The 12,180-nt window shown below is 40.8% G+C and overlaps 1 protein-coding gene across 2 annotated transcripts in view; it reads left to right on the top strand.

Annotated features, from left to right (window-relative positions):
- AKAP7 (A-kinase anchoring protein 7) overlaps positions 1-12,180 on the top strand; it is a 148,969-nt gene that overhangs the window by 66,549 nt on the left and 70,240 nt on the right. For both annotated transcript variants that reach the window (XM_038770910.1, XM_038770919.1), the window contains one exon: positions 8,214-8,361. In XM_038770910.1, the coding sequence (XP_038626838.1) occupies positions 8,214-8,361 (148 nt within the window). The remainder of the gene's footprint in view (positions 1-8,213; positions 8,362-12,180) is intronic.

The following is a 12,180-nucleotide window of genomic DNA, read 5'->3' as shown; positions in this document are numbered from 1 at the left end:
ACATATCAAATTGCACCTGAGAGCTGAAAGAATTGATGTAACTTCCTAACGCCTTATTTTACTCCCAGGAAATAATTTATACATAGAAGATAATTGAGTTCATGTTTTCTAGAGGGGAAAGTGTCATTTTAACATAATCCTAAATACATTTAAGGCTGAGAATACATCACCTTCTAGCTGCTGGCATTGATCAGCTGTTACCATCATAAGGCAGCTCACGGCCAATTTATAGGCTGGAATTTTATTTTGTGTACATAATATAGCCATTTTAGTTTCAAGAAATGTTTCCAGGAAATTTAAGTACTTAAAAATGCCATAATAAAAATAACATTCTTATAACTTATAATAATAACAGCAATTATCATTAATCTTTGATAAGGGGGAGGGAAGCCTAGGGTGCTATAATCCATGAATGAAAAGCTGCAGATAGGAGGTTTGAGAGAAAATGTGTTTGGGTGGAATGGATCAGTCAAGTTGTATTTATTGAACACTTACTGTGTGCAGAGCACTGTACTAAGCACTTGGGAGAGTATGAAATAGCAGAGTCGGTAGTAGTATTCCTTGCCCACAATGAGTTTATATCTAGAGGGGGAGAAAGACATTAATATAAATGAATAAAGTAAATTATGACTAATCAATCAATCAATCGTATTTATTGAGCGCTTACTGTGTGCAGAGCACTGTACTAAGTGCTTGGGAAGTACAAGTTGGCAACATATAGAGACAGTCCCTACCCAACAGTGGGCTCACAGTCTAGAAGGGGGAGATAGAGAACAAAACCAAACATATTAACAAAATAAAATAAATAGAATAGATATGTACAAGTAAAATAAATAAATAAATAGAGTAATAAATATGTATAAACATATATACATATATACATATATACAGGTGCTGTGGGGAAGGGAAGGAGGTAAGACGGGGGGATGGAGAAGGGGGGCGAGGGGGAGAGGAAGGAGGGGGCTCAGTCTGGGAAGGCCTCCTGGAGGAGGTGAGCTCTCAGTAGGGCCTTGAAGGGAGGAAGAGAGCTAGCTTGGCGGATTTGCGGAGGGAGGGCGTTCCAGGCCAGGGGATGACATGGGCCGGGGGTCGACGGTGGGACAGGCGGGAACGAGGCACGGTGAGGAGTTTAGTGGCAGAGGAGCGGAAGGTGCGGGCTGGGCTGTAGAAGTAGAGAAGGCAGGTGAGGTAGGAGGGGGCGAGGTGATGGACAGCCTTGCAGCTCTGATACAGGAATCAGGACAGGATAAGATAAGAGCTTGGATTTAACATGATAACAGTTTGGATGGAGAGGGAAAGGCGTATTTTAGTCAGGTTGTGAAGGTTGAACTGACAGGATTTAGTGACAGACTGAATATATGGGTAGAATGAGAGAGATGAGTCAAGGATCATGCCAAGGTAGTGGGCTTGTGAGATAGGGAGGATGGTGGGTCAGTCTTAAGTGATGGTAAAGTCAGGGGGAGGACAGGGTTTGGGTGAGATGAAGAGTTCTCTTTTGCACGTTAAGTAGAGATGTCCTGAAGGAAGGAGAAAACGAAAGACAGGAAAAAAGAAGAGAGATCAGAGCTGGAGTTGTAGATTTGGGAATCATCCTCACAGAGATGGTAGTTGAAGCCATGGAAGCAAATGAGTTGTCCAAACAAGTGGGTGGAGGTGGAGAATAGAAAGGGACCCAGAACTGAGCCTTGAAGGACTCCCACAGTTAGGGGATAGGAGACAGAGGAGGAGCCCATGAAAGAGTCTGAGAATGAATAGCCAGAGAGATAGGAGGAGAACCAGGAGAGGGCCGTGTCAGTGAAGTTGAGGCTGGATAATATTTCTAGGGCGAGGGGTGATTGGCAGTGTTGACGGCAGTTAGTTGAGAGGCTGAGGAGGATTAGTATAGAGTAGAGGCTGTTGGATTTGGCAAGAAGGAGATGATTGGTGACCTTTGAGAGGGCAGCTTCTGTGGAGTGAAGGGGGCAGAAGTAAGATTGGAGGGTGTCAAGAAGAGAATTGGAGGAGATGAAGTGGAGGCAGAGGGTGTAGACAAACTCGCTAAAGGAGTTTGAAGAGGAATGTTAGAAGGGAGCTGGGGTGGTAACTGGAGGGAGCCATGAGGTCAAGGGAGGGTTTTTTTAGGATAGGGGAGGCATGAGTATGTTTGAGAGCAATGGGGAAGAAATGGAGAGTTAACAGTTGAAGATGGTGGTCAGGGAGGGAAGAAGGGAGGAGCCAAGTGTTTCAGTATGGTGTGAAAGGATGGGGTCAGAGGTGCAGGAGGAGGGGGTGGATTTTGAGAGAAGGCAGGTGATCTCTTCTTGACTGTGGTGGACAAGGTCATCCTGATATCTGGATTTCTACCAGTAGTGCTCTGCAGCTTGTGCACAGGAGTGAAGGAGGCAGACTGTGGAGGTGATCTAGGGCTATAGGTTAGTGGTATGAGACAGGAAAGGATAGGGGAGCGAGAGTGATAAGTTCAACAGAGAGGGTGGTGTTTAGGGCATTAAGGTGGTCATCAAGGGAAGGTAGTTTGGGTATTCAGACCTAATGGAGCACAGTGAGTTGAGAAAATTGGCAGGGGTCAAAAGAACAGAAGTTTCTGTGGGGGAACAGGACAGATTTGCCATGGGTGAGTGTAAGGAAAACAGAGCAGGTGAGGAGACTGTGTTTGGGTAGAGGGATTTCAGAGTTGGTGAGGGTAGAGATTGTACAGTGACTAGAGACGATGAAATCAAGTGTGTGTTGAAGTTGGTGAGTGAGTGAGGTGGGGTGGAATAGGAGGTCGGTGGAGTAAGAGGTCATTGGAGTTGAAGAGTGAGAGTAAGTGGGAAGCAGAAGAGTCATCAGGAACATCCAGATGGATCTTGAAGTCCCCAAGGATCAGTGTACAGATGGAGAGAGAAGGAATGTGAGAAAGGTTCAAAATGGCTCAGAAAGTTGGAGGGGAGAAATTCTGTGTCCAATCTGATGATCTTGTATCTACCCCAGCTCTCTGTACAGTGCTTGGCACATAGTGATTGCTTCTACAAGTATAGTCATCATCATCTTCATAGAGGTGCTAGCTGAATTTAGGCAAATAAATTAGCCGAGTGGGAGTGTAGAGAGGGAAAAGTGGAGGACTTGGATGGGAACAGAAAGTTGTAAGATTTCAAAAATTTTGCTTGTGTCCCACACTTAACTACACTGTCAGGATCATTCTTCTAAAATGTCCTTCTGACATGTCTCCCACAGCTCAAAAACTTCAATGGCCACCCAATTTCTCTGTATCAGGCAGACACTCCAGACCACTGGCTTTAAGGAACTCATGAATGAGCTGTCTTCTCCCAACTTGTCCACTCCTACTTCTTGCTATAACCCAGTTGTCATGCGCTTTTCCTCTCTAGCCAGGCCGCTTACTGTGTCTCATTCTCATCACTCTCACTGCCTGACTTCTTGCACAAACCCTCTCTCCTGCCTGGAACCACCTCCCTCTCTTCAAACCTGACAGTCTACAGCTCTCCCAGCCTTCAAAGCTCATCTGGAATCACCTTTCCACCAAAATATAATTCCCAATTCAGTTTTAATTAATTTCTGATTTCCTACTTTCTCTCCCGAACCTCTGTTTCACAAACCTCTCCAGCACCTTTGTGCCATGCTGAGAAGCATTGTGGCCTACTGGATTGAGCATGAGCCTGGGAGTCAGAAGGACCTGGGTTCTAATTCTCGCTGTGCCACTTACCTGTTGTTTGGGTAAATAACTTCACTTCTCTGTGCCTCCGTTACATCATCTGTAAAATGGGGATTAAGACTGGGAGCCCCATGAAAGACATGGACTGTGTCCAACCTGATTATCTTCTATCTACTCCAGTGCTTAGTACAGTGCCCAGAACATAGTGAGTGCTTAACATATACCATTAAAAAAGATAAAAAACCCAGTAGGACTTTAGTACCTATCTTCCATATCCTGTTACTTAAGTGTTAACTCATGTCCATCCATATTCCCTTTCTCTTCTTCCTCCTACCTATAATCTATTTTGGTGTCTGCCTCCTCTGGTAGGGATAATATTTACTAATTCCATTGTGTTTCTCCAATCACAGTGCTCTGCATACTGTAGGTACCTCAGTAAATTCTACTGATTGATTGTCTGGGACCCAGAACAGAACATGTAATCAGGGATCCAGGAATACGGAGCCCAGCCAACCATGAAAGCCTTGAATTAATCACTAGATGTTTTCATTAGTTAATTTTGATTTTCAACTTGGGCAGAAAAAGTCATCAGTCATCATTAGAGCTGCCTGATTATCTCCGATAAAAGATACTCAGAATCTGCAACGGACACAAGTAATTCATCACTCTGAGTGTAACTTGGCAGCCCCTTGGCAGATATCAGAAAAATGCTTGAGACTGTGGTCCTTATTAGATAAAAGCAAAATCACTAAGGGAGTGGAAATGACTTCTCCTGGAATCCTGACTGTAATTTTGTTTACGTCTGTTAATGATCTGCATGTTGGTAGGACCAGAAATATACTTGTGATCTCATTTGCAGGGATAGTTGAAATTCAGAAATAACTCTTGATCTTAATTGTCCAGATTGAGGACATATTGTATTCTGGAGATAGAATTATCCTCTCATAATACATAGATATCTGGTTAATAGTCTAGGGTTGACCAGACTCAATAAACACCACTGGAACATCCAATCTCATCCAGTGAAATAGAGGTAATTAAGTATGTCTGTTGTGCAAATCTTATATCAGTGAATTTCTGGCAGGTTTGGGGCTGTGATTTCTCTGAAAGAAATTAAAATACATTTGAAATCTTTCTCTCAGAGACAAACCTCTTTGCCATTTTGAATTCAGGAAAGATTTATATTAGAAGCTTATCTGGGCAAACCAGGTCCAAAATTGCATACTGGCTTCAGTTATCTGCCTTTTCAGGAAACAAAACAAAAGAAGATAATTGAAAACAGTGCATGCTTTTAGACCTAAAATATCTGGATAATTTACTGATTTAGACCTGCTTTAGGAAATGTTTCTGTAAATCTTGCAAGCAGATGATCTATTGAACCTATAGTCTCTCTTATTCCAAAGTAGAGTGGATGAACAGGGGTGTGGGAGGAAAGGATTCTCATTGGTGGAAACAGTATTCATGGTGAGAAAAATGGGCCGAAACAGGGCAGTGGAGGTTGGGTAGGAGGAAAGGGTCCTATTGCTATTCATCAAAAAAAGCAGTGTGGCTTAGTGGAAAGAGAACAGGCCTGCGAATCAGAGGACCTGGGTTCTAGTATTGGTTCTGCCACATGTCGACTGTGTGACCTTAGGCAAGTCATTTAACCTCTCTGGCCTCATTTCCTTCATCTGTTGGACTGTGTCCAACTTGATTATCTTATAGAAGATAAGCACGCTGCTGAGAAGCAGCGTGGCTTAGTGGAAAGAGCACAGGCTTAGGAGTCAGAGGTCATGGGTTCTAATCCCAGCTCTGCCACTTGTCACCTGTGTGACTTTGAGCAAGTCACTTAACTTCTCTGTGCCTCAGTTACCTCATCTGTAAAATGGGGATGAAGACTGTGAGCCCCACATGGGACAACCTTATATCTACCCCAGAACTTAGAACTCTGCTTGGCACACAGTAAGCGCTTAACAAATACCAACATTATTATTATTATTTTTATTATTAGTAGTATGTCTGCCCCAGTGCTAAGTACATTGCCTGGCACATAGTGAGCACTTAACAAATGCCTTTAAAATAATTTTGTTTTTTCCTCAGCTTTGAGAGCCAGGATGCTGATAAATCAGAATTTCTTTATACATTCTTCATTTATTTATTAAGTGTATTTGTTAAGTGCTTATTATGTACCAGGCCCTTATCGAAGCATAGGGGAAGATACAAGATAATCAGGTTGGACACAGCCATGTCCCATATGAGGCTCGCAGTATTAATTAACATTTTACAGATTGAGGTAACTGAGGCACAGAGCACTTAAAGTGACTTACTCAAGGTCACACAGCAGACAGGTGGCAGAGCCAGCATTTGAATCCAGGTTCTTCTGACTCCCAAGACCATGATCTCTCCACTAGGCCATGCTGCTTCTCCCAAGCAATTATAAAATGGAGGTAATAATGCCTACCTTTCTCTTCCCGAGAAGGATGCTGTGAGGAGAAAATGAGATCTTCACTGATGTGAAATCTCTTTGGAAAAATAAACTGATGTGAAATCTCTTTGGAAAAATAGAAGTGCTATCACAAAACAAGATTGTCTTTTAATGGTGCTACTAGAGATGATGTAAACTCTTGGTTTGGTTTGTTGAAAGTCAGTGGTGGGTTTGCAAGTAAAGTCATAATACCTGTAGGTAAACTACATCATTAGTGGGTCATCATTAAACAAAAAAGAAAAGCATACCCTTCCTGCATTCCCTGCTCCCCTCCCACCTCAAACTCACTTGCACATACACACTCTCACACACAAACACATGCGCACACACACACACACACACACACAAAAATGTTGTAGAAGGTTCTAAAATATTCAGTACTTCTTGCAAAAAGTGAAAGACTGTAAGCTCATTGTGGGCACGGAATGTGTTTACCAGCTCTGTTATAACTATACTCTTTCAAGCACTGCTCAGCACCCAGAAAGCGCTCAATAAATACAATTGATTGATAGATTGATTAAAATGAATAAAGAGCCTGGTGAATTCAGGCCACATTAACAAGAATCCTAAGTTTGTCCTTTCTCTAAATGGATTCAGTGTTGATGAAAGGCACATGAGTGGAACCCTGAAAACTTGTTCTTATTCCGATGAACATGCTGGGGTTTCCAAACCTGATTGAAAAATGACCTCTTAGAAGGAGTTGGTGGTTTATTTTCATCTTTTTTGACATCCTGTCAAGTAGCTGCTGGCCTGAGACCACAAATTTTCATGTCTCTGGAAAGTCATCATTAATTATCATTCAGATTTAAATCATGGCTCAGAAGGAGGGAGATTCATTGCCTACCTCTTGACAAACCATCAAAGAGAAACATATCTATAATTTAAAAATATTAATGAAGATTAAAAGCAGTGTAGCCTAATGGAAAGAGCACAGGCCTAAGAGTCAGAGGACTTGGGTTCTAATCCTGGCTCTGCCATTTGTATACTATGTGACCTTGGGGAAGTCACTCGACTTCTTTGTGCCTCAGTTCCCTTGTCTGTAAAATGGGGATTAAGGCTGTGAGCCCTCTGTGGGACAGGGACTGTGTCCAACCTGATTAGATGGTATCATCTACCGCAGTGCTTAGTAAAGGGCCTGGCACAAAGTAAGTGCTTAACAAATACTATTAAAAAAATAACAAAAAACCCTCAAAAGAACCTCATTTGCAGTTTATCTAAATTTGTCAGATTAGAGTTAAATCCAGGTCCTTGAGTGACAACTTGGCTTCCATCACTAGCCAATTGGCAGCAAAATTGGAAAGTGAAGGACAAATATATCTTTCCACATATTGTGAGTGGGGTAAATTTAAAATTGTTTCTTGGAGATTTTCCTGTAAATAGTGAGGGACAAGCATGTTTTCTCAACCACACTGTCACATGTGACTAAAATCTCCACAACCAGTAGCACCATCTTCAAATATTAATGACAGCTTTATAAACCTAAGTATCATTTTATGGGCAACTGCATTAAGACTACATATGCCGGAATGGGAAGACTTGGGTAGAGATAGAAGCACCTCAGTGAAATAGAAGTCATTCATCCATTTAATCTCTAGTATTTACTAAGTGCCTACTATGTTTGTACTGGGAATTGGGCAACGTTTGACAGAAGAAAAAAACACTGTCCCTCACTTCAAGCAGCTTCAACTCGAAAAAAATTAAGTGATGTCAATCTGTTTCCTTGTTTCTTCTTCAGCATATTGTCGTACATATTTTTTTTTCTTATTCTTCTGGCTATTCTTAATGAGAAATCTGAATATCCACCACTAAACATTCATGCATTTTACCTGCCACAGGATTTCAATTTGATAGATAGATGAGCTCCTGAAGTTTGAAGGGTTTGAAAATCAGCATGCCTCCCTGTAACAGGAACTTATTTTTCTGAATAGGAATGAACAGTTCCATTTCATTACTTAAAAAAAAATTGGCATGAGTTTCCCAACTAACAATAATCACATTCATAATTAGTTTGATCAAAATAAACAGTGCAATTTAACTACAAAAACCTGATCATCAAGTGAAATTGCAGATTATTGTGGTTTTATTTTGATATATTTTAAGGGAATGAAAAAAATCAACCCTGAGTTCTACAGAGCATTTGAAAGTCATCATTTTGGAGAGGAAACCCTGCATCGCATTGACCTTTGCTCCATGCAAAAGGAGAAACAAGTCAATGGATATTACCACTGTGAGTCTTCAATTATGGTTGGTGAGTACAATAACCTTTCCTTCCTTTATGTCAGTTCAGTTGGTGTAAACCAGTGTTTCTTGCTCAGTATTTATAGTGGAGGGCATATGTTCATGACATTGAAGTGGTCTTAAAAGTTTCCATAGGTTATATGTTCAACTCCAGAGATCCAAAGGAAATCCAACACCTACAGATATCATCTTGCCACAGTTTCAAAGGGGGATTGCAACAAAGGATTTGAACTGCTCTGGATTCCAATTTCCCACACAACGTCCTCCACACTGCATTTTTTTGTGGTTTCTTTTTTAAAGGAAATTATAAAGGAATGTTCTTGCTGTTGCTTATGAGACATTACGGGAGGATGGATGAGACATCTTCACTGTGGGAACAAAGACAAAATAGATAAAAAAAAGTTGATCTTGTGGTATTTTCCCTGCAGAGAGAGATGAATTGGTGAAGTACACAATCTTAAATTTGCCCAGGCAATGATAAGGCTAAAATAATATTTACAGATAGACTCAGCAGGCTGAGTTTATTAGCCCCTCGTGTTCCCATATTTCTGTAAAGTGAGATCAATGTACTGTAATTTAAGATGTGTCTTTGAGAAGGAAATGCTGGTTTGAAACTGAAGACTGTCGTCTAGCCCAAATAGAAGTATTGAATGAGATGAGAAGCTATTAAAAAAAATCACAGAATTTGATCACCATCATTATCATCATCAAGTCTTGGGTGATCTTTTAAAGAGTGCAGAGCCCTGGATTAGATGCTTCATTTATCAAGAAACATCAGTGAACTTTAAAGAAAATCTGTAAAGTTATTCATCTTGAAAGAATGGAAACTTCACAAATGCAGCATTTGAAATCCTAAAACATTTGAAAAATGTCCAGGAGATATTGTGCCTAGATCTTCATTGGAGAATATCTTTAAAAGGGCATGTTTTCCTGCCCCAAAGGTCAAGGAAGTCATAAAGAAATGACTTTCACCATGTGGTTTAAATTTTGCTTTGCAAAAGTCTTGGTTTTCCTCTGGATGAAGAAGAGTAAAGGATGGGTGAATTTAACTTGGGATGAGTCTCATTTAATTAAAATCTTCATTGGAGTCCTGCATTTCAGATTTTGATGACCTCTAAATATTAGTTTAAGTCTACTGTTTATTATCAGGGCAGGGTCTAAGGTTACAAACCAAAGTGAAAATGTAAGCTTCGAAATACAGTGAAATTTTTATGGATCACAATAAAAACTGGTGTATAGACAACACATTCTGTAAATCAGAAATTCATTTATCTACTTGCAAGTTAACTAATTGGCACTTCCACTTAATCAATCAGTCAATCATATTTATTGACGCTTACTGTGTGATCATTTTATCTCTTCAGTTTGCTTTCTCCAGGGCTAGGGCTTGCAGGAAAGATGGCTTTGAAGACTCCTAAAAAGCCTCCAGGAAAAATATTTCCTCCATATTTTTATGGTCTCTTCTCTGCGGGTTGGACTGCAATTCCAGGAGCCAGCTTGATTTTTGGATTATCTGGGTCATTGTCAGTCATACATTACGGGCTTCTAAAGGGCTCCCTGATTCCAGGCTTTGGGTTACTCAGTGGTTCCAGTTTTGAATTCCAGAGCCTTTGCTCTCTGGACTTTGGTTCTAGGGTGAGGGGTTAACATTGATGTTTGACCAGTCATCAATCAATCAATGATATTTATTGAGTGCTTATTATTTGCAGAGCACTGTAGTAAATGCTTGGGAGAGAATAAGTGGACACGTTCCCTGCCCATAACAAATTTACAGTCATTCGAGACTTTCCATCATTGGGGTAGATAATGGGTGTCTCATATTTGATACTCTTCCATCAACTTTTAGATCGCAACCCATGCTGTAATGTGATCTCAGAGGTAGGGCTTGTGAGTTAAGGCACTCTGAGAAATTTTAAGAATCCTAATAACGTATTAGTATGACCATTATGAATATGGAATGTGCATTTGGGTGTCTATGTGAGAGACATATTGTTAAAATGTAAGAGAGTCAATGTATTGCAAGTCAACAGGGGTGTGTATGAATCAGCAGTAGCAAGAGCTGAAGAAAATCCTAAATTATTTTTAGAGTTCTATAAGGTGCTTAATTAAATTCTGAGGTAATACCATTTGTTTCTCTTCTCCAGGGTGGTAGAGGGACACAGATTAGGGCATACTTTTTGGATACTGATGTCAAGACTGGAATAATTTCAGGGTTTGTGGGAGCCAAAGTTTTCTCCCAGGTAGGGGGAAGATGTCTAGGAGAATAGCTAGGCAATTTTTTTGTTAAGCACTTATTATGTTCCAGACAATGTAATATCTGCTGGGAGTGATACAACTTAATCAAGTTGGACGTAGTCCATGTCCCACATGGGGCTCATGGTATTAATCCCCATTTTACTGGTGAGGTAACTATGGCACAGAGAAGTCAAATGACTTGCCAAAGGTCACACAGCAGACAAGTGGCAGAGCAGGGTGTAGAACCCAGGTCCTGCTGACTCCTAGGCCTGTGTTCTCTCCACTAGACTATGCTGCAGGAAAACCTTGCAAAATTCACAGATTTTGGGGATGACTCTTGCATCCATTACTCCATTGATTTCTGAACTGGCTGATCAATCAATCAAGCAAGCAAGCAAGCAAGCAAAAGCATTTATTGAGCATCTGTTGTATGCCAAATACTTTACCAAGCCCTTGGGAAAGTCCAATATAATTTGAATTCCTGTTCACTGTCTTCAAGCAGTTTACAGTCTAGAGGAGGGGAACAGAGACTTAAATATATTGAAAACAGGAGAAAATAGTGGTATATATATATATATATATATATATATATATGTATTTATAGTGGTATTTATATATATGTAGTACAATGAGGATTGTGAGTACTTAAGTCCTTAGGTGGTACAGAAGGGATTGTAAATGGCAGTTGAGGAATATAAAACATGGGGATTACAGATTAATATGGGAAGGTTTCTTGGAGAAGATGTGATTTCAGAAGGGATCTGAATATAAGAAGAACTGAGATTGTTAAGATATGAAAGAGGAGGGAATTCCAGGGAAGAGGGAAAGCATGAAAAGGACATTAGTGGTGGGAAAGGTGAGAGCAGGATACAGTGAATAATGTCCAAACTGGGGTATAGTGGGAGAAGAAAACAATCAATCATACTTATTGAGCACTTACCTTGTGCAGAACACTGTACTATGTGCTTGGGAGAGTACAATATATCAGAGTTGGTAGACAGGTTCCCTGCCCACAATAAGTTTACAGTCTAGTGATGGAGACAAATTCATTCAATTGTATTTATTGAGCGCTTACTGTGTGCAGAACACTGTATTAAGCACTTGGGAAGTACAAGTTGGCAACATATAGAGACGGTCCCTACTCAACAATGGGCTTGCAGTCTAGAAGTATATACAAATAATATAAATAAACGATGGATATGGGCATAAGTGCTGTGGAGCTGAGGGAGGGTTGAATAAAGGGAGCAATTCCAAGTGCAAGGGCAATGCTGAAGGCAGTGGGAGAAGAGGAAATGAGAGCTTAGTCAGGGAGGGTCTCTTGGAGGAGATGTGCCTTCAATAAAGCTTTGAAGGTGGGAGAGTCTTATCTGTCAGATAAGATGGGGGAGGTTGTTCCTAGCCGGATGCAGGGACATGGGCAAGAGTTCGGTGGTGGCGAGATAGGTGAGATTGAGGTACAGTGAGTAGGTGGGTATTTGAGGAGCAAAGTGTGCGGGTTGGGTTGTAGTAGGAGAGAAGCAAGTTAAGGTAGGAGGGGGCAAAGTGATTGAGTGCTTTAAAGAGCCGTCAATATATATATGTATATATGTATATA

The sequence above is a fragment of the Tachyglossus aculeatus genome, chromosome 2 (genome assembly GCF_015852505.1).
Source record: "Tachyglossus aculeatus isolate mTacAcu1 chromosome 2, mTacAcu1.pri, whole genome shotgun sequence".
Taxonomy (NCBI): Eukaryota; Metazoa; Chordata; class Mammalia; order Monotremata; family Tachyglossidae; genus Tachyglossus; species Tachyglossus aculeatus.
This window is presented reverse-complemented; position numbering and strand designations above follow the sequence as displayed.